Raw genomic sequence first — 27,238 nt, forward strand, 5'->3', positions numbered from 1 at the left:
AGCCCAGGAGGCCGACGCCACCTCGCGCGTGCCCTCGACACGTGACTGCCGCGGCTCCCCCGTCACGTGACCGCCGGCCGATCGCCAGGGTCCGCGCCTGCACGGCCGCTGGGAGTCGGGGGGAAGCGGTGCAGTCGCCCAGGGCTCCGAATCTCGGCTTCCCCGTCTGCATCTCCCACTGGGCACACTTCTGGTCCAACGAGATCAAACGAGACAATGGAGTCGTGAAAGGTTCTGGAAGTACTTTACTTCCAGAAATGCCAGCGATCCGTTCTCGCTCTTGGCAATTACCCTTCCTCGATGTCCGGTGTGGGCTTCAGACACGCTCAGGAAGCGTTGAAGGAGTGAATGGTGAACGGCAGCCCCTAGCCCAGCCGCTCCAACGGGCCGGGTCCCTAGCATTCGGATGCCCTAAGCAGCTGCCCGTCAATTCCTGAGCTTCTCCCCGGGTGGACATTGACCCCCACACGCCACCCAGGATCTGATTTCCCTCACCTCCAACCGAGACTGAAGCCCTCGCGCCCCCTGGTGGTCTCATCTGGGATGCTCCTGGCTGCAGGACTGAGCTCCCACACCACAGTTCCCTGCAAATAAATGTACATTCAAGACCCGTCTTCCAAACTGACTTCTAAGCCCTTCTACTGAAATTCTGGAGTCTCACGGGGAGAGCATGGGGTACCCAAGGTCTTACCAGAAACCATTTGAGTCATGAATATCGCTTGTGGGCGCCCCCCCTTCCAAAATATTTCATGTTTCATAACCTTAAGCCTAGTCTCCCCTGAGGTCTAAGGGGAAGACAGAGAGGAACTTCAGATTGTAGTTCCTGAATTTCCTCAACAAAATATTACTGAGCATTACACATTACTATGTGTCTGGCATCATGCCAGGTGTCAAGCAAAGCCGATTTAGTCCCTACCCTCAGGAGGTCTATCTGGAGGAGACAGATATCCATACGTATCCATACGTAAAATTGTACCTGCAAAAAGGCAAGCTACAGTTTGAAAGAAAATATTTGCAAAGCACGTGTCTGACAAAGGACTTACATCCAGATGTACTAAGAATTCTTAAAACTAAGCCAATAACACAGTTTTTTAAGTGGGTAGTAAATTTGTACCAACATTTCACGAGAAAGATATATGCAAGGCCATAGTATATGAAACCCTTGGTCATTAGGGAAAACACAAATTAATACCGCAATATCACTATGCTAGGGGTCAGGGGGAAGAGGACATGCAGACAGGCACCAGGAACCATTTTCAGGATTGTGTACATCTACTGAGACACCTTGACCTGTGTACACTTCGACCAATAAAGTTTAAAAAAAGACTAAAAACCTGTAATCCAAATTCAATACATTGGAGATTAATGAAAATCAAATAATTTGGGATGCCTGAGTGGCTCAGCAGTTGAGCATCTGCCTTCGGCTCAGGGCGTGATCCTGGAGTCCCGGGATCGAGTCCCACATTGGGCTCCCTGCATGGAGCCTGCTTCTCCCTCTGCCTGTGTCTCTGCCTTTCTCTGTGTCTCTCATGAATAAATAAATAAAAATCTTTTTAAAAAATCAGGGGTGCCTGGGTGGCTTAGGGGTTGAGCGTCTGCCTTCCGCTCAGGTTGTGATCCCGGGGTCCTAGGATCAAGTCCCACATCGGGCTCCCTGCATGGAGCCTGCTTCTCCCTCTGTCTGTGTCTCTGCCTCTCTCCCTGTGTCTCTCATGAATAAATAAATAAAATCTTTTTAAAAATATTTTTTAAAAATCAAATATTTTGTTTATAATGGCAAATATTTTGGGGCGCAGGGGCGGCTCAGTTGCTTGAGTGTCTGCCATCTGCTTGGGTCATGATCCCAGGGTCCTGGGATAGAGTCCTGCATGGGGCTCCCTGCTCGGTGGGGAATCTGCTTCTCCCTCTGCCCTTCCCCCCACTCATGCTTGCTCTCTCTTTCTCTCTCAAATAAAATCTTAAAAAAAAACAGGAGACACCACAGACCGGGGACCAGATTAGCTAGGAGGCAGTGAATAATAGCTCTTCAAGTCTGCAAAAAAATAAAATGGCCCCCAGGGGCACCTGGGTGGCTCAGTGGTTTAGCACCTGCCTTCAGCCCAGGACGTGATCCTGGGGTCCTGGGATCGAGTCCCACGTCAGGTTCCCTGCATGGAGCCTGCTTCTCCCTCTGCCTGTGTCTCTGCCTCTCTCTCTGTGTGTGTCTCTCATGGATAAATAAATAAAATCCTTTAAAAACGGCCTCCAATAAAAACACATTGCAAGAGATGGGAAAGAAACAGAATGGAAAGAGTAAAAAAAGTAGAAGAGGTAGAGCCTAAAGAATTTGTGATGGAAAAAGTACTGCACCGACGCGTAGTGAATGGGAAGATGGAGTGTTTCCTGAAGTGGAGGTGGATTTACAGATGCTGACAATACTTGGGAACCTGAAGAAAATTTAGATTTTCCAGACTTAATTGAACCAGTTTTTTTTTATTTTTATTTATTTATGATAGTCACAGAGAGAGTAAGAGAGAGAGGCAGAGACACAGGCAGAGGGAGAAGCAGGCTCCATGCACCGGGAGCCTGATGTGGGATTCGATCCGGGGTCTCCAGGATCGCGCCCTGGGCCAAAGGCAGGCGCCAAACCGCTGCGCCACCCAGGGATCCCTGAACCAGTTTTTAATTCTCAAAAAGCTGCTAAAGAGAAAGACAATACAAAAAGAAAATTTTTATCTGACAGAGAATCCTGGGACTCCAGGACCATGCCCTGGGCTGAAGGCAGGCGCTAAGTCGCTGAGCCACCCAGGTGTCCTCAAATAAATAAATCTTTAAGAAAATAAAAATAAAAACCGATTTGCATTTGAGAAGATCCCTCTGACTGCACTGTACTTGGATTGAAGGGGGCCAGAAGGGCAGCAGAAGTAACCTGTCAAGCAGCTGTGTCACTACACACGGCTGTAGGCAGCAGTGGCTTGCACCACGGCGGGATGGAGAAAAGGAAATGGGACCATGTTTAGAGCCACCTGGGGAAGTTGAATGGAGTCAGGATGGGTGGATATGGGGGTTAAGAGGTGTCAAGAATGAAATGGGTTTCTGGCTCATGCAATGAGATGGAGGGTAGTATTGAGAGGAAGAATTTGTTCATCCAACAAACATTTGTCAGGTAACTACTAAGTATCAGACACAGAATTAGGGATTTTTTTTAAGGTTTTATTTCTTTGGGCAGGGGCTGTTGGCTCAGGGGCTTGGTGCTGCTTTCGGCCTAGGGTGTGATCCTGGAGACCCAGGATCGAGTCTGGCATCGGGCTCTCTGCACGGAGCCTGTTTCTCCCTGTGTCTGTGCTTCTCTCTCTCTGTGTCTCTCGTGAATAAAATCTAAAAAAAAAAAAAAAAAAAAAAAAGAATTAAAAAAGTTTTTATTTATTTATCCATGAGAGACACAGAGACAAAGGCAGAGGGAGAACCAGACTCCCTGCAGGGAGCCCGATGTGGGACTCGATTCCAGGACCCTAGGATCATGGCCTGAGCTGAAGGCAGACGCTCAACCACTGAGACACCCAGGCGTCCCAGAGCTAGGGATCTCAGAACAAGATACAGTATTTGGGGACGCCTGGGTGGCTCAGTGGTTGGGTGCCTGCCTTCGGCTCAGGTCATGATCCCAGGATCCAGGATCAAGTCCCGCATCAGGCTCCCTGAGAGAAGCCTGCTTCTCCCTCTGCCTGTCTGCTTCTCTCTCTCAGTCTGTGTCTCTTATGAATAAATAAATAAATCTTAAAAAAAAAAGATACAGTATTTGTTTTTAAGGAGCTTACAGTCTAGTAGGGAAGACAAAGACCAATGGGCAGAAGAGTGTGCTGAGCCAGACCCCTGTCTCGGGCTAAAGTGCAACACACACAAGAGGACACAGCCAGTCCCATGCAAGGGCGGGGGGCGGGGTGGGGAATGTGCCTTACTGAAGGAATGGCAAGGATCAGGAGATGGGACACTGTGAGGCTATAGGAAAAAGGCAGACCACATCTTGTTCCTCCAAGTGTAGCCGGCACAATCACAACTCCTAAGAGCTCATTAGAAATGCAGCAGCATCTTGGGCCCCACAGCATAACACAGACCCCATATGTGCATTGTCACAAGCTCCCCAGCTCACTTGTGTTCAGGTGTGAGAAGCACTGGTCTTATCATAGGTTAGGCACCCCGTCTTTCAGCCAGGTCTGCATTCAGTGGCAGTGAGGCCTGGGGCAGGTTCACTACTCTTCCATTTCTTTTCTGGAGATTGGGAATAATACCACCACCTACCTTGTAAGAGCTCTAAGGCTGAATGAGATCATGACAAGTACCAAGTCTGGCATGTGCCACTGAGTTAAGGGTTCTAGTTTTGTAGGTTTTTAATCAGGGGAGGGTTTTTTTATTTGCTTTGTCTTGTTTTTTTCAGGAGTTTAAAAAGACCACCAGATGAGGCATCTAGTTGACTCAGTGAGTGGATCGCTCACTGAGTGGCTCTTGATCTAGGGGTTGTGAGTTCAAGCCCCACATTGGGTGTACAGATGACTTAAAAATAAAATATTTGAATGGGCTCAGTCGATTAAGTGTCTGCCTTTGGTTCAGGTCATGATCTCCGGATCCTAGGATCGAAACCCCACATTGGGCTCCCTGCTCACCAGGGATCCTGCTTCTCCCTCTCCCTCTGCATGCTGCTCCCCCTGCTTGTGCTGTCAAATAAATAAACAAAATCTTTTTTAAGAAATGAAAATCTTGGGACACCTGGGTGGCTCAGCGGTTTAGCGCCTGCCTTCAGCCCAGGGAGTGGTCCTGGAGTCCTGGGATTGAGTCCCACGTCGGACTCCCTGCATGGAGCCTGCTTCTCTCTCTCTCTCTGCCTGTGTCTCTGCCTCTCCGTGTGTGTCTCTCATGAATAAATAAAATCTTTTTTTTTTTTGTTATTTATTTATGATAGTCACAGACAGGGAGAGAGAGAGAGAGAGGCAGAGACACAGGCAGAGGGAGAAGCAGGCTCCATGCACCGGGAGCCCGACGTGGGATTCGATCCCGGGTCCACAGGATCGCGCCCCGGGCCAAAGGCAGGCGCCAAACCGCTGCGCCACCCAGGGATCCCTAAATAAAATCTTTTAAAAAAAATGAAAATCTTTGGGGAAATAAATTTTTTAAATATTTAAAAAATAAAATAGGGACATCTGGCTCAGTCAGTGGAGTGTGCAACTCTTGATCTCAGGGTCATAAGTTTGACCCCCATGTTGGGTGTTGAGACTGCATAAAAATAAAATCTTAAAAAAACAAATTAGAAAAAAACAAAATAAAAAGGCCACCTGATGAGTGATCCTTCGATCAAAAGGATGAATTATCTCTCTCATCATAGAAATGTGAATTATTTTAAAATGAGTAGTCTTTCCCATCTCCTCCCCAGATTAAGTGCTGGGGAAGAAGAAACTGGAACCTTCTAGCACTTGCTAATGGATTTATCAAGAGGTCCAGTCACTTTGGTCAGCAATCTGGCACTACTGAAGAGAGAGTGGACAGGAAAATGCATGGTCAGTGACTCCATTCCTGGATATAAACCTGGGAAAATTTCAGCTGGGGTCCCTACAATACTGCTTGCAATGGATACATTCTGGGTTACCAGGGACAGAAACGCTCAAATAGCCAGTGATTTAAACAGGAAGTTCCCCTTCCCATGAAAGCCAGTAGCACAGGGTCAGTAGCACAGGGTTGGCAGGACCCAGTCTCCTTCTCTCCTTGTCCTGTCCCATGTGGCTTCCTTCCCCAAGATCATCTTGTGTCAGCAGCACTGCTCCACTTCCAGTCGGCAGCAGGAAGAAAACTCAAGAGAAGGGCTCATGCTGCCTGCTTTTGAAAAGGTCCTGCAAGGTGCATCCCTCTCCCCCTTCCACCCATGAGCCTGAATGGGCAGCTAGCTACAACAGAGGCTGGCAAGTGTCCTCACTCTGTAGTCTCTGCGCTTTGCTAAAAACCAGCAGTTCCATGACCCTGGAAGGAGGCAGAATGGATGCAAGGGGACAACGAATGGTCTCAATTACAGGGGCCGTAGAAGGGGGCCTGCGAGGGCCACAAAAACAGAAATCCACAAGGAGACGCAGGCTCAGTGTACTCTCATTTATTTTGTTGAGACTGAATACACAATTTTAATATGTCCAAACTTCTTAATGGACATAACATATCTGGAAAAAAAAAAGTTATACCGTACATAGATTACTTAAATGTTACAGAGGCTTCTTTCTGTTTTTCTCACATTGTAAGGTCAAAGGAATGGCACATTCCAACAAAACAAGGTTTTAGAAGGTGACATATTTTTGCCAAGACTGTACCACATATCAGTGGAAAGTTAATGGCTTTATTAGTAGACAGCATTGAGAAGACTGGCTCATTCTGGGGTGAAAATAAAACTTGGATCTCATATGCAAAGCTAAATTCAAATAGTTTACAAATAATATTCAATATTTACCAGCCAGTACAGCCCAGAATCAACCAAGGACAAATGTTTCATCACACAGAACAGATGCCAGCCAATGTGCATAGCGGGCTGTACTGGCTGGACTTCAGCCCTATTTAGTGTCCTAAATGTGAAAGGACAAACTGACAAGCTAACAGCAGAAAACATAAACCATCTAAACCACTTTTAAATAAAAAACCAAATGCAATAAGTGATATGGTAAAACAGTTCATGCACCTACGTTAAAATTGAAAAATTCAAAAAAAAAAAAAAAGAAAAATTCCTGTTCAGTGAGAATACGCACCCCTAAATCATCAAACACGAGTGCCATCCTGAGAGCTGTTTGCAACCATCAGGGCAGTGTACAAAAAGGGATCCTAAAAGGCTGCTAGGTGTATGAAGAAATCCCCCCAATTACTGCTGATCAGATGAATGTACATTGAAACAGGCCACCGCTTTTTACCCAAACAGACTGGCAAAAATTGGAAAGCAGGGCAGCAACAAGTCCTGGTGAGGATGAAGAGAAATGGGGACCCCTAACAGGGAGGCTCCATGACCATTCAGAAGAAAAATTTGATTCAACCATAGGAAATTAACCTGTCTGACCCGTCATCCCGTCCTGTGCCAGTACCTACACCGGAAAACCTTTCACGCAAGCCCAAAAGGGGACACACAAAAGATGGCCTCATTTATGTGCTCAGGAGTGGTGGCACCAGGGTGTCCGCCACTAAGCAAATGTGTCAGGTGCAGCTGAAGCCTGCGGGGGAATACCACAGAGTGGTCTAAGCATCTCAGCATGTGGAGAATAAGCAACACATGTTGAGTGAGAAAAGAGCCCAAGATCTATAGCACAGTGACACCACATGTGGCAAAAGTATATTCACATACACAACAGTGTATCTGACAAGGATCCGTTTACATTAAAAGATGTGTAACTCACACATTCCAATGGGTGCTTGGGATAGCACAAAGAAATAGGAAAGAAAAAGCCATAAATAACTAGAGAAGCCTTTTGTGGACTATCATCCTGAGATCCAAACAAAGAAGCTCGGATGTGTTCAATTATGCCTTAAATTGTGTGTGCACATTGGGAAGGTTGGCTCTAAAGGGTCCTGGGGTGAGGAAGACATGCAAGGCTGAGAATCCACTCTTTCAAAAGCATAACCCGCTGTCTGCCTGTGCTTAAGTGAGCGTGTGCATGAGCTGGCTCGTTCAGGTTCCGCAGGCTGGGGAACCACAGCCATGTATGTGCCTCAAGCAAACTTCATCTGCTGCCCACCCCACCTCCCCCAGGGCCACTACTGGTCTCAGACTCAGCAGAAATCCCAGGCCTGGAATCCACACCGACTCTTCATTTATTTCAACTCACTCTCTAAGTATAAGCAGTCTCACACAACAGACATTACCAGGAAGAAAAGGGTAGGGGTGAGGGATACCTTCTCTTTGGCTCAGCGAGGCTGCAAAGGCAGCCAGCTTACCACATGGATAGAGCCACAGACCACCCAGGGCGGTGAAAACTCATTCAACTAACCAAGTAACTAATGGCTTGATAACAGGGTCAGTGGTGGTGGGGGTGGGGGTGTGTGTGTCAAAGGTCACTACTCAATTTTGCTTCAGTTTGAGGATAAGCCCGTGTAGGGCCAAAAGGGGCAGCTGTTCTCCCCAAGTCCAGACTGGGCCTCCAAGCAGGGAGTGGGGTTTCAGCCCCAGACCTCAATGAGGTCCCCGGATTCCATGCCCAGATCAGTAGGCAGCTCCTTGCCTGAAAGCTTTGTCCCATCAAAGAAGAAAGAGAGCTTGTGGCCTGAGAGTCCCATGGCCTCCTCATAGCGGGACATGAGGGTCTTGAGAGGAGAATCCTGGGCAGAGAGGGGAAAAAAATGGATGTAAGAATTTGAAAGAGGCAGGGTGCCTCGCTGGCTCCATCAGAAGAGCATGTGACTCTTGATCTCGGGGTTTTGAGTTTGAGTCCCACATTGGGAGCTTCCTCACTACAAATGTAGAGATCACTTAAAAATAAAACCCTAGGGCAGCCCAGGTGGCTCAGCAGTTTAGCGCCACCCTGGGCCCAGGGCATGATCCTGGAGACCTGGGATCGAGTCCCACGTTGGGCTCCCTTTATAGAGCCTGCTTCTCCCTCTGCTTGTGTCTCTGCCTCTCTCTCTCTCTCATGAATAAATAAATAAAATCCTTAAAAACATAAATAATAAAATCCTAAGGGGCACCTGGGCGCCTCAGTCTGTTAAGAATTCAGCTCTTGGTTTTTGGCTCAGGTCATGATCTTAGGGTCACAGGACCAGGCCCTGTGTAGGGCTCCATGCTTGGCATGGAGTCTGCTCATCCCTCTCCTTCTGGCCCTCCTGCCCCTCTCTTTCTCAAATAAATAAATAAGGGATCCCTGGGTGGCACAGCGGTTTAGTGCCTGCCTTTGGCCCAGGGCGTGATCCTGGAGACCCGGGATCGAATCCCACATCGGGCTCCCGGTGCATGGAGCCTGCTTCTCCCTCTGCCTGTGTCTCTGCCTCTCTCTCTCTCTCTCTCTCTCTCTCTGTGACTATCATAAATAAATTAAAAAATTTTTTTTAAAAATAAATAAAATCTTTTTGAAAAATTGAAAAAAACAAATAAAACCTTATTTAAAAAAAAAAAAGAATTTGAAAGGGCTGAGAACTTGTAGGGAAGGATAGAGGACTCAGGCCAGAGAGGACAAGGGGACTAGTCAGAGCCCACAAGGCAAGTGGACAGAGAAGTCAGCACAGCCAGGCTCCTCCCTGGGGGACTGAGCCACAGAGCCCAGGGCTCAAGACATAGGCTTAGGGTCAGGCAGGTTCTGCAAGCCCCAAGTTCCCACGTCCTGATGGAGGCACCCAACACCATGATGCAGACAGCCCAGATCAGCCGTGCCTCCCACTCACAGGAGACAGCTGAAGGCCATGCTCTCCCACTCAACTGAGGCACAACCTCAGGCAAGTATTATGGGTCCTGGGACACCTGAGTGGCTCAGTGGTTGAGCATCCGTCTTTGGCTCAGGGTGTGATCCCGGGGTTCCAGGATCGAGTCCTGCACTGGGCTCCCTCTAAGGAGCCTGCTTCTCCCTCTGCCTATGTCTCAGCCTCTCTCTCTGTCTCTCATAAATAAATAAGAAAAATCTTTAAAAAAAAAAATCTGTATTATGGGTCCTTTGTGGTCCTGAGTCCTGGTAAGTGCAAGCATGACCTTATTGTGAAATAGGGCCTTTGCAGATGTGATCGGGTTAAAAAGGAGGGCACGCACTCGATGAGGGTAGGCCCCAGTGACTGGCGTCCTTGCGAGAAGACACACAGGGATGACACCACCTGAGCACAGAGGCCGAGCTGGGTGATGCAGCTGCAGGCCATGGACTTGTAGCCACCCCGCAGGAGCCAGGCAGGAGTCAGGAAGGATTCTACCCAGTGTCAGGGGGAACATGGCCCTGCTGCCCTCCAGGAGGGAATGCATTTGTTTCAAGCCACCCAGTTTGTGGTATTTTGTTACAGTAGCCCTAGGAAACAAATACTGCAAACTGTCTCACTTCTCACCGTCCCTATTTGTTAAATGAGGGTCATGACCGTGGTTTCCATATAAATTGGCTGTGAAACTCGCCAAGCCTCTGACTATGAATTCTCCTCAGCAAGGGTACTAATTGCTTAGAAGTGTGGGGCTGTGACTCTGATGGGTTTCATCAGTCACCACCCAAGGGTCCTTTCCATTTTAACCAGAAAGAGGAGTCAGGAGGCTGGAGCAGAGGTTCCCAGCACAAGGGGGATGGAAGTTGAGCAATGTGCTTCTCCTACTCTAGGATGGGCAGGAACTCCAAACCACTCAGGCCTAAAGGGAATCCTCCCCCCACCCTCCAGTTAACTGATGGGAGCGAGGGCCTGCCATGCCTCCCACTCACCGGAGACAGCGAGACTTCCAGCATCTGGTGTTTCTCCTTCCCCTGCACCCGCAGCTGGAGCAGTTGGGACATCTCCGCAGCCTCAGGTGAATTTGCTAGCACCACACAGTCTGTGGGAGGATCCGGAACCCAGGCCTAAGCGGGGCCTGGAAACAGGGCCAACCTCCGGGCCTTTCCCTTTACCCCTTCCCTGTGGCAACAGCCTCCTCGAGGCCCCACCTCCCTGCCTTCCTCTCACCGATGATGTCAGCCACTCCAAGCTTTAGAGTCCGGGGAGTAGCAGTAGGGGATAGCTCTGTCTCTCCGAAGAGCAAGAGGATCCTGCTTGGGGACACCCCGAGATGGGTGGCCATGTGGTTCACCACACTCTGTAGGGGCTCCGACTAGGGAGGGGACAAGAAGCAAAGGAGGCCACCTCTGGATGCGCCCCACCCCACCCACCACCTCTGACTCATTTCTGGCTGAGCTCCTCAGCTGTGAGTTCCATAGACTGCCCTGGCGAAGTATAGAATAAAGTCATGTCAATATGGGGTTCAGGGAAGTACTGAAGCAGTCGTGGATCAGGAGGAAAAAGGGTAGTGGTGGGGACTGCAGCAAAGTGGACCTCATGTGCCCCATGCAACAGGCCAGCTGTCCCTGGCTCTTGCCAGTGGGCACCATTTGGGAACACAGGCCAGTGCAACCATGTCTTCCTGTGTAAGAGAAGCCAGGCAGCTGGTCCTTTGTATGAAATCACTCACTGCAAGGGTTGGCAATGAGCTCCTATGTGTTAAAAGCGTTCTACAAGGGGGTGCCTGGGTGGATAGTCTGCCTTCAATTCAGGTCATGATCCTGGGGTCTCAAGCCCTGCCTCGGGTTGGGGGGGGGGGGGGCGTGTGGTCCAGGCTCAGCAGGGAGTCTGCTTCTCCCTCTGCCTCCCCTTCTTGCTCATGCTTACATGAGCGGGCTTTCTCTCTCTAATAAATGAGTAAAATCTTTACAAATAAATAAACAGTAAATAAATAAATAAATAAATAAATAAATAAATAAATAAATAAATAAAGCATTCTACAAGGGCACCTGGGTGGCTTAGTCAGTTAGGAATCTGCTTTCGGCTCCAGTCATGATCCTGGGGGCCTGGGACCAGGCCCTGCATGGGGGCCTGTGCTTCTCTCTATGCCCCTCCCCAGGCACATGTATGTGCTCTCTCTCTCACAAATACATAAATAAAATCTTTTTTAAAAAATCAAGAAATAAAAGCATTCTACATCTACAGGGCAAAAGAAGGAAAAAAACACTTGATTGAGCTATGGGCTGTGTGTTTTCAATGTCTGGCTCAGCTGCTTTCCTGACACACAGTTACTGCTCAACAAATGGGCAGTAATGTTATCACTCTTGTTTTAGATTCGGGCTCATCTCTACAAGAACAGCCGTTGCCACTCAGGAGGAGCTCAGAATGACTGAATGGCAAGTGTGTGTCCGATGTAGTAAAAGCAAGCACTGCTGGGAAGCACAGGGTCCAAGGGAAGGAAAGGGGGACAGGTACCTAGCCAGGCTTCTCAGGGCACGTCAGTGGAGCCCTGAAGGTTGGGTGGAAAGTCTGCCGGTGAAGGGAGTGTAAGGAAAAGACCACGGGGACAAAGGGAAGAGCAAACCCAAGGCATGGGGGCCCAAGGGAGCATTGGGAAGAGAGGCAAAGCGGGGCACTGCCCCTTCTGCCCAGACACCTCACTCGCTCCATGGGGCCCAACTTCCACGGGCCCTTCAGGCACCTACCATTCTGACAGGGAATCTGACCACATCAGCCCGGCACCGGATTTTTAGCGGGAAGAGTCGGGGACTCTCTGGAAGGATGGGACCCTCCACCAGGACCACCTCATCCTCTTGGTTCTGGTGATCCTGGCCCTGGTGCTGCTTGGGGCTCAAGCAGGAACGGAGATCCTGGAGGCGCTTGTTCACCTCTCTGGGGTGGAGAGAGGACTTTGCATCAAAGCAGGCTGGGGTACCCACCCTACTGCCCCTCCGTACCCCAGCGAGCCCCTGGCCCTCAGCACCTCAGCTTCTGGAGTGCCCTGGAATGCTTTCTGCTTTTGGTCCTTGGTGGAGGTGAAGGCAATGGAGAGGTGTCCTGAACCCTACAAAGAGAAGACAGGGTTGGATTGGAGGAAGGCGGGGGGAGGATGAGGAGGGGACCCCAGCCCCACAGCTGTCCTCATAAGCTACGGACCCCTGGGGGCCCAGAGGGGTATGCCGGATAATCAAGAGGGAGCACATTCCAGTGAGATCATATTGTGGACAGGGGGAGGTAAGGTCAGAGAAAACCTAAGTCACCGCTGTTACATTGACATGACCCAAATATGAACGAGGAAAATGCCTAACTTTCAAGGTAAGTCACTTTCCAGGTGAATATCTGGTAACATCCAATGGACACCAAGTGCTTACCATAGGCCAAGTGTTAACCCTTAATTTTTTTTTTTTGAAGATTATATTTACTTATTCATGAGAGACACACAGAGACAGAGACACAGACACAGGGAGAAGTAGGCTCCCTATGGGGAGCATGATGCAGGACTTGATCCCAGGACCGATCACAACCTGAGCCGAAGGCAGATGTTCAACCACTGAGCCACCCAGGGGAGCCCTAACTCTTAATCTAGGTGCCGTCATTATCCCCATTTTCCAGAAAAGGGAGGCAAACCCCCGAGATAAAGGGACAGCTAGCTGGATACACATAGAGATAAAACATCCCACTCCCGGGGGTGGTCCTGAAGCATTTCATTCCTCACCTGAGCCTGGAGATTCCCTCGAGGCCCTCCATCTCTTCTCCTTACCGTTTCAGGAGCCACCCTAGGATCATGCCCACCTTAGCCCACCCCTCCGGCTCCCTTTCTGCTCCTGGGGCCCCAGTGACTTGGCTTCACTCACAGAAACACCTCCTTCGACTTCTTTTCTGAACTCTTACTCCTCAGCTTCTTCTTCAAGGGAGAATCTGGAAACGAGGCATCCTCAGGGTGGGGACTAGAATCTGCCATATCCGCCTCTGGGGACAGAGAAGGAAGAGTGGAAGGAGTCAGCTAGGGGAGGGCAGCAAAAGGCCAAGCAGAAGCATGTAAGGGTTTTACCAGGTCCCAAGAAAGGAGGAGACTGAGGAACCCCAAGACGCACACACAACCATGCAATAACACTGGGGAAGTGCTCATGGGGCAGGAGTCATAGGGAAATACCTAGGTGCAGAGAAAAGAATGAGATGGGGTCTGACACAATTGGAGTGCCTGAGCCTCATGCTAAGGCACAAGTTGACGTGGCCAGTGTGGACGATCAGAAAGTGGCCCAGTCCAACTGAGTTATGATTAAGTTAATCTCTTCCCACCTTTTTTTTTTAAAGATTTATTTATTTATTTATTCATGAGAAACAGAGAGAGAGAGAGAGAGAGAGAGAGAGAGAGAGAGAGAGAGAGGCAGAGAGGCAGAGACACAGGCAGAGGGAGAAGCAGGCTCCATGCAAGGAGCCTGATGTGGGACTCGATCCCAGGTCTCCAGGATCACACCCTGGGCTGCAGGCAGCGCTAAACCGCTGCGCCACCGGGGCTGCCCTCTTCCCACCTTTTTGATCATATGCACCCCTCGAATAAAAAACACACATAACCTAGGAAATATGCATTTACTTAATACAATACTGCTTTTTTTTTTTTTACAATACTGCTTATTACACATGTACGTACTATTGTGTATGTGATAAAACATACTTCAAGCCAGATGTTGGCAAAGGATTTTTTTTTTAAAGTTCCTCTTATTTTCTTCCTGTACTCAATTGGATGGACAGAGAGACACTATGGGAGTCAGGGGTAGGAGGTGGCATGGTGCAGTGGGGAAATGAAGTAAAGAGATGAAGACAGGCCCTCTGAGCCCATGTTTCTCAAATTTCATCCATGTGAGCATCATTATCACTTTTTGCCACATCTCTATAATATTTCACATCTTTCTTTAAAATCCCTCATTGTAACTAAAATTTCTTCTAACACAAAACTAGAGATTTATTCTAGAATATAGAAGCCCCTTTCTATTGTTTGCCACCAATAAAGGATTATTGTTAACCATAAAAGTAAATACTGCAAAAACAAAGCAACGATAAATCCTAAATCAGCAGTTCTCAACCAGAGGCAATTTTGCCTCCCATGGGACATGGAGCAATGTCTCAAGACAAGTTTTGTTGTCACAGTGAGGGGGAGAGAAGGTTGGAGTGTGTGATACCGGCACACAGAGGTCAGAATGCTGCTAAACATCCCACAATGCACAGGACAGCTCCACACAAAGAACAACTCAGTCCAAATATCAGTGGTGCCCAGGCTGAGAAACCCTGTCTTCAAAGTGGCAGCTGCTAGAGACCCGAGATTCTGACCTTCTGACAAGCTCCTGGGAGATGCCCAGCACTACTGGGCCTACATTTGGAGCAGCAAGTGCAGAGGTACCATTGCACTTCTATGGTCCAGGTACTGTCCTAAACCCTGTATGTAGCCCAAGAGAGAGCTCTCTATATATTCTCTTTAATTAATTCTCACCAAAATCCTTCAACATAGGTCCACTGTTATCCCTATTTTCCCGATGGCAAAATTGAAGCATTAAGAGATGAACCTGCACAAGGTCACACAACTACTAACAGGTAGAGAGCTGAGATTCAAACCCAGTCCAGCTGGTTCCTAAATCAGCTCTTGCTCACCCTACCATACCTGCTTATGGTATAGAAATTTCTGTCCAAGGTCTGCATTTGCCCACTGGATCACTGCCTTTTTTTTTTTTTTTTTTATTTTTTTTTTAAGATTTTGTTTATTTGGGATCCCTGGGTGGCGCAGCGGTTTAGCGCCTGCCTTTGGCCCAGGGCGCGATCCTGGAGACCCGGGATCGAATCCCACATCAGGCTCCCGGTGCATGGAGCCTGCTTCTCCCTCTGCCTGTGTCTCTGCCTCTCTCTCTCTCTGTGTGTGTGACTATCATAAATAAATAAAAATTAAAAAAAAAAAGATTTTGTTTATTCATTCATGAGAGACAGAGAGGGAGGGGGAGGGAGGGAGAGAGAGAGATAGATAGAGAGAGAGAAAGAGAGAGAGAGAGAGTCAGAGACACAGGCAGAGGGAGAAGCAGGCTCCAAGCAGGAAGCCTGACGCGGGACTTGATCCAGGGGGTCCAGGATCACACCCTGGGCTGAAGGCGGCGCTAAACCACTGGGCCACCCAGGCTGCCCCTGGATCCTTGCCTTATTAAACTTGAATCCCACTCACTGCCTTTGGGTGGTTTGCAAAACCTCCTTGGGGGAGGACCAAGGCTGGCAGCCCTGATAAGATTCAAAGAACACTGTGCTGCTGTCTCCAGAATGTTCCCAAGGAAGTCGTTGCAGATGTATCAAGATGTTGCAGATTCTCAACAGCTCCTCCTCCTAGGCCCCCAGGACTACAGAATCCGAATCTCTGGGGATGGTTAGACATCTGTAGATTAGCACACTCTTGTGCCTATCAGGTAGGAGGAAGGGTGGTTTGGCAGCACTTCCAATGCCTCCTGGTTAACACTCCATCTCAATTCAGGACTGGAGCTTTTTTCTGCCTAGGATGCAGGAGTCACCTCTCCCATGCCCTTCCCATGAGCCTCAGGGAAAAATGGACTACAGGGATGTAAACTCCAAGAAGCTTCCTCAGAGAGGCCAGCACTGGGCACCTCTCCCTGGAAGCCCGCCCCTACCTTCCTCAGCCTCTGGGGGACAGAGTTTCAGGAGAGACAGGTGATCTGGGATGAGATGAAGGCTGCTTTTCACCTGTAAAGACAGAAGTGAATCAGTCCCAAGTCCTCCCTCCACTGAAAGGGAAAGCAGGATGACTCTTGTCTTCCTCCAGCTCCCAAGTCCAAGTTCTCTCTGGGGAGTTAGGAGCCCAGCTTCCCCGAGATCCCCAACCCTCAATACTACACCCTCTTTAAGGCATTCTGAGGATGCAAGTTTAATTCTTCTTTTATTCTCTTACTAAGTAGCTTGCTATCTTGGAATCCTGGGAAATCCCAGCTCCCCAGCGCACTCGGAGTTCCCAAGTCATCTCTGAACTCCCATGACCCAGCTTCCTGGCCCCAACCTCAAAACCCAACAGTCCCAGGTCCCGCTAGCCCCCTCTCTGAAGCATCAGGCATCCCGGTCCCTTCGCTCCTCCCTCCTCCCGACACTCCAGCTGCCCGGCATCCCGACTCGGAACACACTCCAAACCTCTCCAGCCTCCAGAAGCCCTGCATCTCTCTCCCAACTCCTGGTGCCATTTGGTCCCCCACGACCAACCCCAGAAGCCTAACCTCGGCGGTCCCCCAACCAGCCCTCCCGGGCGCCGGGCAGCACCTTCCCGGAGTACACGGGCACAGCCGGTGTCTCCCCCGGATCCAGCAGCAGCCGCCGCCGCCGCCTGACCGTGGCCCGCGGGGCTCCGGCCGGCCGCGCGTCCGCCCCTTCGCTGTCACTGTCGCTGTCGCCCCGGGCGGCGGCCGGTACCGGGGGCTCCGGGAGAGGGGCCTTGACCGAGTCCGCGGCGCCGCGCGCCATTGCGACCTCCAGGATATCCTCATCGCTGTCGCTGACCAGATCCACAAACAGCGAGTCCGGGGAACGCCGGGCTGGAGACCGAGGGACGCGAGGACGCCGACCCCGGCCGCCCCGGGCTCCGCGAGCCCCTCGGCTGACACCGCCTCCCCGAGGCGGGCGGCCGCGCTTCCTCACCGGTTCCGCCATAGCAAACGCCCGCCGACCATGGTCCCCCGCCTCTAGACGCCTCGCCCGACCCCCTCCGAGCGGCTGCCGCCTGTCATTGGGTGACCCGTCCGCCAGTCAACACCTCGCCCCGCCCGGCACCTCCTCCCGCCTGTTCATTGGCCTCTGCACCCGCCCATCAAGCATCCGCCACTGAAACCGAGGCGCCAAAGATTCCAACCAGTTTCGGCGCAATGGGTCTAGGTTTCGATTCGTACCAGCTCACCCATTGGCCGACTGCCTCCTTCCGGACCAGCCCACCCGAGGCATCGGCGCTCGCGGTGGGTGGGGGAGCGGGGCATCCTGGGAATTGTAGTCCGTAAGCCCTCCGAGTACCTGGACGGCTTCGGAATTGCTTTTATTTTATTTATTAATTAACTTTTTTTTTTTTAGATTTTATTTATTTATGAGCACACACACAGGCAAAGGGAGAAGCAGGCTCCATGCAGGGAGCCCGACGTGGGACTCGATCCAGGGTCTCCAGGATCACGCCCTGGACGGAAGGCAGCGCTAAACCGCTGAGCCACCCGGGCTGCCCTAATTAACTTATTTTTTTTTATTTTTATTTATTTATGATAGTCACAGAGGGGGGGGGCAGAGACACAGGCAGAGGGAGAAGCAGGCTCCATGCACCGGAAGCCTGACGTGGGACTCGATCCGGGGTCCCCAGGATCGCGCCCCGGGCCAAAGGCAGGCGCCAAACCGCTGCGCCACCCAAGGATACCCTAATTAACTTATTTTTAAGTAATCTTTACACCCAACTTGGGTGAGATCAAGAATCATGGGCTCAGGAGCCTGAGTGGCTCAGCGGTTGAGCATCTGCCTTTGGCTCAGGCGTGATCAGGATCCCGGGAATGAGTACCCCGTCCGACTCCCTGCAAGGAGCCTGCTTCTCCCTCTGCTGAAAAGAAGGGGTGTGGTTCCCTCCACTTCCTGCTTTTGTTTCAGAATTTTTTTCTTTCATATGTATGTAAATCTCCATTGTGGTTAAATAAGCCTCTTGGAAATCTCATAACTCAGGGACTCAGAGAGCTGGAAGTCATCTTTTTGAAATGCAAACATCTGGGGAGCTAGGTCCCCCACATTCTAGGGAGGAATAACAGTCTAATGTTGGGGGTGGGGGCTTCCTGCTACATATACTAAACTACTTCTGGCCATAAATAAGTGAGAATCTTGGCTGAAAGCCAATGACCATGATAAAGTTAGGATGAACTTTGCGGGACAAGAGGTGTTGCTAAATCCTCTTGAAGCCTAGCTATTGTTTATCTTAGAAACGAGAAAAAAAGAGAAAGAAAGGAAAGAAAGAAAAGAAAGAAAGAAAGAAAGAAAGAAAGAAAGAAAGAAAGAAAGAAAGAAAGAAAGAAAGAAAGAAAGAAAGAAAGAAAAACGAGATGTGGGTTTTGGAATTTTATCTTGAAAACAGGATAGGGGGTTGTACCTGCTTGGCTACTTGTAGAATTGCTTGTGGGAAGATGAAGAAAAAGAATCTTATTCAAAATGAAGTTTGGGGATACCTGGCTGGCCCAGTGGGTAGAGCATGTGACTTTTGATTTCAGGGTCCTGAGTTCAAGCCCCACCTTGAGTGTAAGTGTGGCCACAAGTGGGTGGTCAAGGAAGAATTCTTGAGTTGTTTAGAGTGCAAAAGGTGCTTTTATTGTAGTACGGAGACAAGACCCATGGGCAGAAAGAGCCGCACTTATGCTATATGAAGCTGGTAGTTGTATGCCTAGTGCTCAAGAGAGAGGGGACATGCAGAGACTATTAGATCATGAATATCTTCCGGGCACCTGGGTAGTTCAGTGGTTGAGTGTTGGCTTTCTGCTCGGGTAGTTATCACGGGGTACTGGGATAGAGTCCCACATCAGGCTTCCCTGCAGGGGAAAAAAAAAGATTTTATTTATTTATTCATGAGAGACACAGGCAGAGGGAGAAGCAGGCTCCATGCAGGAAGCCGGCGTGGGACTTGATCCCGGGCCTCCAGGATCACACCCTGGGCTGAAGGTGGCGCTAAACCACTGAGCCACCCCGGCTGCCCCAAATAAATAAAATCTTTTTAAAAATCATGAATATCTTCTTTGAATTTCTTTTATTTTTAAAAAAGATTTTATTTAGTGGGGTGCCTGAATGGCTAAGTTGGCTGAGCATCTGCTTTTGCCTCAGGTCATGATCCCAGGGTCCCAGGATCCAGTCCTGCTTCAGGCTCCCTGCTCAGTGGGGAGTCGGCTTCTCCCTCTCCCTCTGCCTATTACTTTCCCTGCTTGTGCACGCAGGCTCTCTCTCTCTCTCTCTCTTGCGCGCGCTCTCTCTCTCTCTCTCTCTCTCTCTCTCTCTCCCACTCGCTCTCTCTCTCAATCTGTGTCAAATAAATAAATGAAATCTTTAAAAAAAATAAAGATTTTATTTAGTTATTTTAGAGAGAGGGAGGCACCATATGTGGAGGGAGAGGGAGAGAATCTCAAGCAGACTCCTCGCTGGGCATAGAGCCCCACTGGGAGCCCCCCTGGGAACTTGATGCAGGGATCAAGCCCAGGACCCTGAGAATATGACCCAAGGGAAAATCAAGAATCAGATATTCAATTGACTAAGCCACTCAGGTGCCCCTCTTCTTTGAATTTCTACTTGTAAAACTACCTTCACAAGATTTCTCTGGTGCTTATCAGTCAGTTCAATACTATTGGTGACATATATAGTCATGAGACCCTTTAAGAATGTAGCAGCCAGCATGTATTTGATCCTTGTTGGAACTATGCAGTCTTTAGGTCAGCCTTCTGAGCTAAAAATGAACATTTTTCTGCTTCTATCCCTCATCAGAGCTTACTTAAAAATAAAAATTAAAAGTTGGGAGACCAGAAGGGGGAGCTCTCAAGTCCTATCACTCCTTGCACCCCTTTCCAGAACCAACAAGAAACTTAGAAAAAGAAAGATTTAGCTTGTACTTGCAAGAGGAAAAGCCTACCCCAGCAGAAGGAACTTTTCCCTTCATCCAGCAACAGCCCAGCCAATGTGACACTCATCACCACTCAGCCAATGAGAAGCCACTATGTTCATAACTCCCAGTTCACTCCAATGGACTTTTTATTTATAACAGCCCCTCCCAACTCTTTTCTGTTCCACAATAAAAGAGCAGTTCCTCTCCAGCGTGTCCTATGATTTTGTCAGAGCTTGCATGTCCTGGATAGCATTTCTGTGCTATTCCTGGATAAACCTGTTTTTGCTGGAAAAACACCTGACAGTATTCTTTTTTTTAGAGAGAGTGCATAAATAAGCGGGGAAGTGGGGCAGAGAGAGAAGGAGAGAGAATCTTAACCAGGCTTCACATCCAGCACAGAACTCCATTCAGGGCCCTATCTCAGGCCCTGAGATCACCCCATGAACTGAAACCAAGAGGGGATGCCTGGGTGGCTCACCAGTTTAGTGCCTGCCTTTAGCCCAGGGTGTGTTCCTAGAGTCCCGTGATCAAGTCCCACATTGGGATCCCTGCATGGAGCCTGCTTCTCCCTCTGCCTATATCTCTACCTCTCTCTGTGTGTCTCTCATAAATAAATAGGTAAAATATTTAATTTTTTTTATTTATTTATGATAGTCACAGAGAGAGAGAGAGAGAGAGAGAGAGAGAGGCGCAGAGACATAGGCAGAGGGAGAAGCAGGCTCCATGCACTGGGAGCCCGATGTGGGATTCGATCCTGGGTCTCCAGGATCGCGCCCTGGGCCAAAGGCAGGCACCAAACCGCTGCGCCACCCAGGGATCCCGGTAAAATATTTAAAAGAAAAAAGTCAGATGCTCAACTGAGGCACCCAGGTACCCATGACAATATTATCCTTCAGGTTAATGCCTGTAACATTTTGGTTTAATGCTTTCCATAATAAAAACTGTTTTGTGTTGGGGTGCCTGGCTGGCTCAATGGTTTGCCATCTTTTGCTCATCTGCCTTTGGCTCAGGTCATGATCCTGGGGTCCTGGGGTCGAGTCCTGCATTGGGTTCTCCACAGGGAGCCTGCTTCTCCCTCTGCCTATGTCTCTGCCTCTCTCTTTGTATCTCTCATGAATAAATAAATAAAATCTAAAAAAAAAAAAGTTTTGTGGAGGTTTTCCTACTACCTTGGTAGAGTTGGAAGATTTTGTTTTTTCATTACATTTCCCCAACACACCCACCAACCACATTGTGCACTTCAGAAGCTACATATCCTCCACACATCTACCTTATTTGCAGCTTCTGCATATCATGTACCCCAACACAGCACAGACCTACCCCCTCAACACTTCACAACTCCCACATCACCTCCAACTGTATGACCCCGGACACCTCACCCCACACCTCCCACACCACACTTCACACACAATCAGCACGCAGCACACAACCAGTACCATTGGCTCTCATACACATAATGTTCACATAACTTGGACTTCATACATCCATGTAGTGCAGCTTCTTGATCACCACGCACATCCTATTTCATTTCATCCTCCTCCTCCACCACACTGATACCCCCAACACATACACCCCAACTCCATCAGCACACACCTCACCCACCTCAAATCCTCTGTGCGGGCTGAGCTCAGGCTACTGAAGACGCACATCCAGCAGGTGGTGCTGTTTACGAAGTGACAAAGGACCTAGGCTCTGGTAGAGGAAACGTTCAGGCCCCCCCCCCCTTTTTTTTAAGATTGATTTATTGATTTGAGAAAGAGAGCAGCAGTAGAGGGCAAGGAGAAGCAAGTTCCCTGCTGAACGGAGAGCTTGATTCAGGGCTTGATGCGGGGCTTGATGTGGGGCTCAATCCCAGGACACTGGGATCATAACCTAAGCCAAAGGCAGCTACCTAATCAGCTGAGCCATCCAGGCGCCCCCCTTCAGCCACTCTTTATAGTCAGGCACCAAAAACCCTTCTGCCAGCCTTGGGCCCCACCCAGAGGCTACTGCAACTATGGAGGTAGGGGGTAGTCCTGAGGACCTGGAATTTCCCTCAAGCCTCTTTCTTCTCAAACCATGCTCAAGAGCTGTAAGTGGTCCAGTCCCTGCCAAAAAAATCAGGTCATGTGGATGAGGAGAAGCTTTGGAGTGTGACTTCCTCCTGGGGAAGTCTCTGCACTGGAAGGAGCCCCAATCCAAACGATCTTGGTGCCCTCTGGTTCCTGGCACACAGAGGCCCCCCAATAAATGCCAAATCAAAATAATGGCTACTGTTTTGAGTGCTTACTATGGCAGTGTCAGGAGCTTTACATCTAAGACTCATTAAGGTAGGTGTAATTATTACCCTATTTTACAGATGTTTGTCTGCAGCACACAGAGCATGAGTCACACAGCTAGAGAGGGGGTGAGCTGGGATTCAAACCCAGATAGGCTGATTCTAGAGAAGTGGGTTGGAGCTGGCACACCTCTGTTTCTCAACTTCCCCCGAGACTTCTCTGGGAGTCACAGTCCAAAGCTTCTTCTCTGGGTGGTGTGGCCCAGGAGGGCTCCATCCTCTGCAGTCCACCTCTCAGGGCTTTTCCGAGTCACTCCTTCCCTCCTCCTTCCCCACTCATTTCTGAAGCTCCTGATCTTTGCCACCACCTGGCTGGGCACCAGGGGCATAGAAAAGACTGACATAGATTCACCCTCAAGAAAGCAAGAAGCTTTCACCCAGAGTCACGTGCTCAGATGCTTCAGGCACAGGCAGGAAAGTGAAATGGAATAAAGCAGGTAGATGAAAGCAATAGGGAATGGCAGGGATTATGGCAAAATAGCTTATTTTGGCTGAAGGATAAAGTAGGGTTTTGAATGCTGAGCTAGATCTGAATTTCTTATTAATTTTTCTTTGCCACAGGGACTGTGTCCAAAATGGAAGCCCAAGGTAATTCTAGAAGTTCATATCCCACCTCCCAAACTCCAAATATACACTATCCAAGATACAGTATTTCTTTCTTCTTTTTTAAATATTTTATTTATTTATTTATTTATTTATTGACTTGAAACAGAGAGAGAGAATGCGCACAAGCATGGGTAGCAGCAGAGGAAGAGGGAGAAGCAGGCTCTCTGCTGAGCAGGGAGCCCGATGCGGGGCTCGATCCCAGGACCGTGGGATCACGACCTGAGCCAAAAGCAGATGCTTAACCGACTCAGCCATTGAGGCACATCAAGATTTTGTTTTTTTAAAGATTTTATGTATTTATTTGAAAGAGAGAGAGAGAGAGTGCACACAAGTGAGGCAGAGGGAGAGGGAAAAGCAGACTCCCTACTGAGCAGGGAGCACAATGTGGGGCTTGATCCCAGAACTCTGAGATCGTGACCTGAGCCAAAGGCAGACCCTTAACCAACTGAACCACCCAGGAGTTCATTTTTAAGTAATCTGTACACCCAACATGGGGCTCGAACTTACTACCCCGTGATTAAGAGTCACATGCTGGGGCAGACCCAGTGGCACAGCAGTTTAGCGCCGCCTGCAGACCAGGGCGTGATCCTGGAGACCCTGGATCGAGTCCCACAGTCAGGCTCTCTGTATGATGCCTGCTTCTTTCTCTGCCTGTGTCTCTGCCTCTCCCTCTCTCTGTCTCTATGAATAAATAAATAAAATCTTTAAAAAAAAAAGAGTCACATGCTGGACCAACTGAGCCAGTCAGACACCCCTTTTTCCTCTTTTTAAAATAGATTTCTGAGCTCAAAAGCAAGACCGAATCTTCCTAGTGCCAGAAATAAAGAAGGAAATTAAAGCCACAACGGCAATAGTGGCTGAAGTTAAGCAGTCCACAGGGATGCTGGGATCCTGAGGATTAGGGTTTTAATTTTTTTTTTAATTTATTTATGATAGTCACATAGAATGAGAGAGAGAGAGGCAGAGACACAGGCAGAGGGAGAAGCAGGCTCCATGCACCGGGAGCCCGACGTGGGATTCGATCCCGGGTCTCCAGGATCGCGCCCTGGGCCAAAGGCAGGCGCCAAACCGCTGCACCACCCAGGGATCCAGGATTAGGGTTTTAATACCAACATGGGGACAGAGGTTAAGCTGAGGCCCCAGGAGCAGCAGAGAAGTGAAACTGAGTGCTCTGTACAAAGCTAAGAGCTGAGAAGAGGCTGTTTCTTCTGGGCACAGAAGACAGAGAAAAACAAAAAATCCATCCACAGTCGCTGGGTTGCAGCAAGCAAGCCATCCAACAGGTAGCGGTTGGGAAAGTCACCATGAGAAATCAGAACCCCAAGGCTCACCAAAGTATGGGTTTGCATTTTGACTAAACTTCTGGTAACAAACACCTGAGAAACACTCTGAGAAACTCACAAATGGTCAGAAATCTGTGTTGCCTGTAAGACTGGGGTAGAAGCCAAAGCAAGCTGGCCCTTAGGGATGGGCAGGGGGCCAGGGGACTCAGGGGACTCCGGCAGGTAGGAAAAACACGAAGAGGTCAAAGAAACCTCCCCGGGTGACACCACCATGGGAAAATTCAATCCACTATGCAGATAACAGTAACCATGCCATGCCCCCTCCCTAGTGCTATTCTTTAATTGGGAAAACCGAGGGTCATTGAGCTTAAGCAAGTTACCAACAGTCAGTTAGCAACCAAAGTATTTAAGTTCTCTGTGACATAGTCTTCTCTCAGCTGTAAAATGAGAATAATTTTAGGCATCTGTCCCTCATAGGATTGCTCCAAGATAAAATGAAATGCTACTGGTAGGGCAGTCCAGGTGGCTCGGCGGTTTAGCTCTGCCTTCGGCCCAAGGCATGATCTTGGAAACCGTGGATTGGGTCCCGCGTCTGGCTCCCTGCATGGGGCCTGCTTCTCCCTCTGCCTGTGTCTCTGCCTCTCTCTGTGTGTCTGAAAGAAAGAAAAAGAAAGAAAGAAAGAAAGAAAGAAAGAAAGAAAGAAAGAAAGAAAGAAAGAAAGAAAGAGTCTTTAAAAAAAAAAAAAAGAAATGCTACTGGTATAGCACTTATTAGAATGATGCCCGGCACATAATAATAGTATTAAAACAGAGAAACTAAGTTTTAAAGGTTCAGAGATCAAAAAGGATTAGAGTCTCTGAAGGACAAGACCCTATGAAAAAAGAACTGGTGCATTAAGGAAAGGAATTCTGGAGGGGCAGGGGACTTAGTTGGTGAAACGTCCAACTCTTGATTTGGACTCAGGTCATGATCTTAGGGTCATGAGATGGAGTCCCGTGTTGGGTTCCGAGCTCAGTAGGGAGTCAGGTTAAGGATTCTCTCCCCCTTTTCCTCTGCCCCTCCTGCTCGTGCACTTTCTCTCTCAAAATACAAATAAATAAATCTTTTTAAAAAAGGAATTCTGGTGGCGCCTGGGTAGCTCAGTCAGTTAAGTGTCTGTCTTCTGCTCAGGTCATAATCTCAGAGTCCTGGGATGGGACCCCATTTTGGGCTCCGCACTCAGCAGGGAGTCTGCTTCTCCCTCTGCTCCTCCCCCACTCATACTCTCGCTTTTTTTTTTTTTTAAGATTTATTTATTTATTCATGAAAGACACAGACAGAGAGAGAGGCAGAGACACGGGCAGAGAAGCAGGCTTCTCGCAGGAAGGCCGACGTGGGACTCGATCTTGGATCCTAGGATCATGACCTGAGCCGAAAGTAAGCACCCAACCGCTGAACCACCCAGGCATCCCGTCTCTCGCTCTCTCAAATAAATCTTTTTATTTTATTTTATTTATTTATTCATGAGAGACACACAGAGAGAGAGGCATAGACACAGGCAGAGGGAGAAGCAGGCTCCACACAGGGAGCCCAACGTGGGACTCGATCCTGGGTCTCCAGGATCAAGCTCTGGGCTGAGGGCGGCGCTAAACTGCTGAGCCACCCGGGCTGCCCCAAATAAATCTTTTCTAAAATATAGGGGCACCTAGGTGGCTCAGTGGTTGAGCATCTGCCTTCAGCTCAGGTCGTGATCCTGGGATTCTGGGATCAAGTCCCATAGCAGGCTCCCCACAGGTACCTTACTTGTCCGTGTCTGCCTATGTCCCTGTCTCTCTCTGTGCGTCTCTAATGAATAAATAAATAAAATCTTTCAAGAAATAAAAATTTAAAAAAGAAGTAAGTAGTTTATTAGATAGCAGGTGCAATGGATAGAGCTGCAGCCGGATTTTTGGATTCACATCTAGTACTGTGAGGCGCCAGTTATGTAACCCTTGACATGTCACTGGGCCTCTCTTACATTCAGTTTCCCATCTACAAAATTGCAACCAGGAAGGGAGCGAGTCAAGACTGAGCATAGGCTCTGGAATTTCACTGTTAGACTGAGTGCCGACCCCTGCCAGGCGAGCCTTGGGCAAATTACTTAGCTTCTCTGCCTCAGACTCATCTCTGAAATAGGGTTGTTTATGAAGATAAAATGAGCAAACATATATAAACATATATACATGTGTATATATACCATATACATAAAATATACATAAAATACTTAAGTGCTGGGATGCCTGGGTTGCTCAGTGGTTGAGCATCTGCCGTTGGCTTAGGGTGCAATCCTGGAGACTTGGAATCGAGTCCCACATCAGGCTTCCTGAATGGAGCCTGCTTCTCCCTCTACCTATGTCTCTGCCTCTCTCTCTTTGTGTGTCTCTCATGAATAAATAAACTCTTTAAAAAAAAAAAAGTGCTCAACGCACTTAAGTGGATTAATACCTATGTTCTCAATGACCTTGGGAGGTTATTGCAAAGATTTTTTTTTTTTAATTTATGAGAGACACACACAGAGAGAGAGAGAGAGAGAGAGGCAGAGACACAGGCAGAGGGAGAAGCAGGCTCCATGCAGGGAGCCCGATAAGGGACTCAATCCTGGGACTCCAGGATCACACCCTGGGCCAAAGGCAGGCACCAAACCGCTGAGCCACCCAGGCATCCCGCTTATTGTAAAGATCAAATGAGCTGATTGATGTTAGAATATATGAGATGTTCAGTAAATGCCAGTGATGACCACCCTTCCTGGACGGCTTCCTCTTCCTTGGGCACCCACCACCACTGGATAAGCAATTACCCAATAACTGGATGGTGGCAATGGCAGGCAAATGAGGGAGATGGGAGCAGGCCAAGCCACAGGAGGAAAAAGGCCCCTCTGTACCCAGAATGCAGCTCTTCCTCCTCTGCTGGATTTGAGTGGGGGATGGGAGTATTCACCTTCCCTTCCCCTCCCATACACGGCATTTACGTCA

The 27,238-nt window shown here is 49.0% G+C and overlaps 1 protein-coding gene across 2 annotated transcripts; it reads right to left on the reverse strand.

The window, feature by feature from the left end:
- Positions 1-6,094: 6,094 nt before the first annotated feature.
- Positions 6,095-17,133, reverse strand: NFATC2IP (nuclear factor of activated T cells 2 interacting protein). Of its 2 annotated transcripts, none has more exons than XM_055341159.1 (8): positions 17,083-17,133; positions 16,071-16,143; positions 13,266-13,380; positions 12,395-12,475; positions 12,117-12,303; positions 10,600-10,744; positions 10,362-10,471; positions 6,095-8,304 (listed from the first exon to the last, which is right to left on the reverse strand). In XM_055341159.1, the coding sequence occupies exons 1-8, from the start codon at positions 17,092-17,094 to the stop codon at positions 8,146-8,148; spliced, it is 882 nt and encodes a 293-aa protein (XP_055197134.1). In that variant the 5' UTR covers positions 17,095-17,133; the 3' UTR covers positions 6,095-8,145. The 2 variants fall into 2 exon arrangements, with proteins under 2 accessions (XP_055197134.1, XP_055197132.1); XM_055341157.1 differs by having other exon boundaries at positions 16,708-17,117.
- Positions 17,134-27,238: the final 10,105 nt, after the last annotated feature.

Source organism: Nyctereutes procyonoides, unplaced genomic scaffold (genome assembly GCF_905146905.1).
Source record: "Nyctereutes procyonoides isolate TBG_1078 unplaced genomic scaffold, NYPRO_anot_genome, whole genome shotgun sequence".
NCBI classification, from domain to species: Eukaryota; Metazoa; Chordata; class Mammalia; order Carnivora; family Canidae; genus Nyctereutes; species Nyctereutes procyonoides.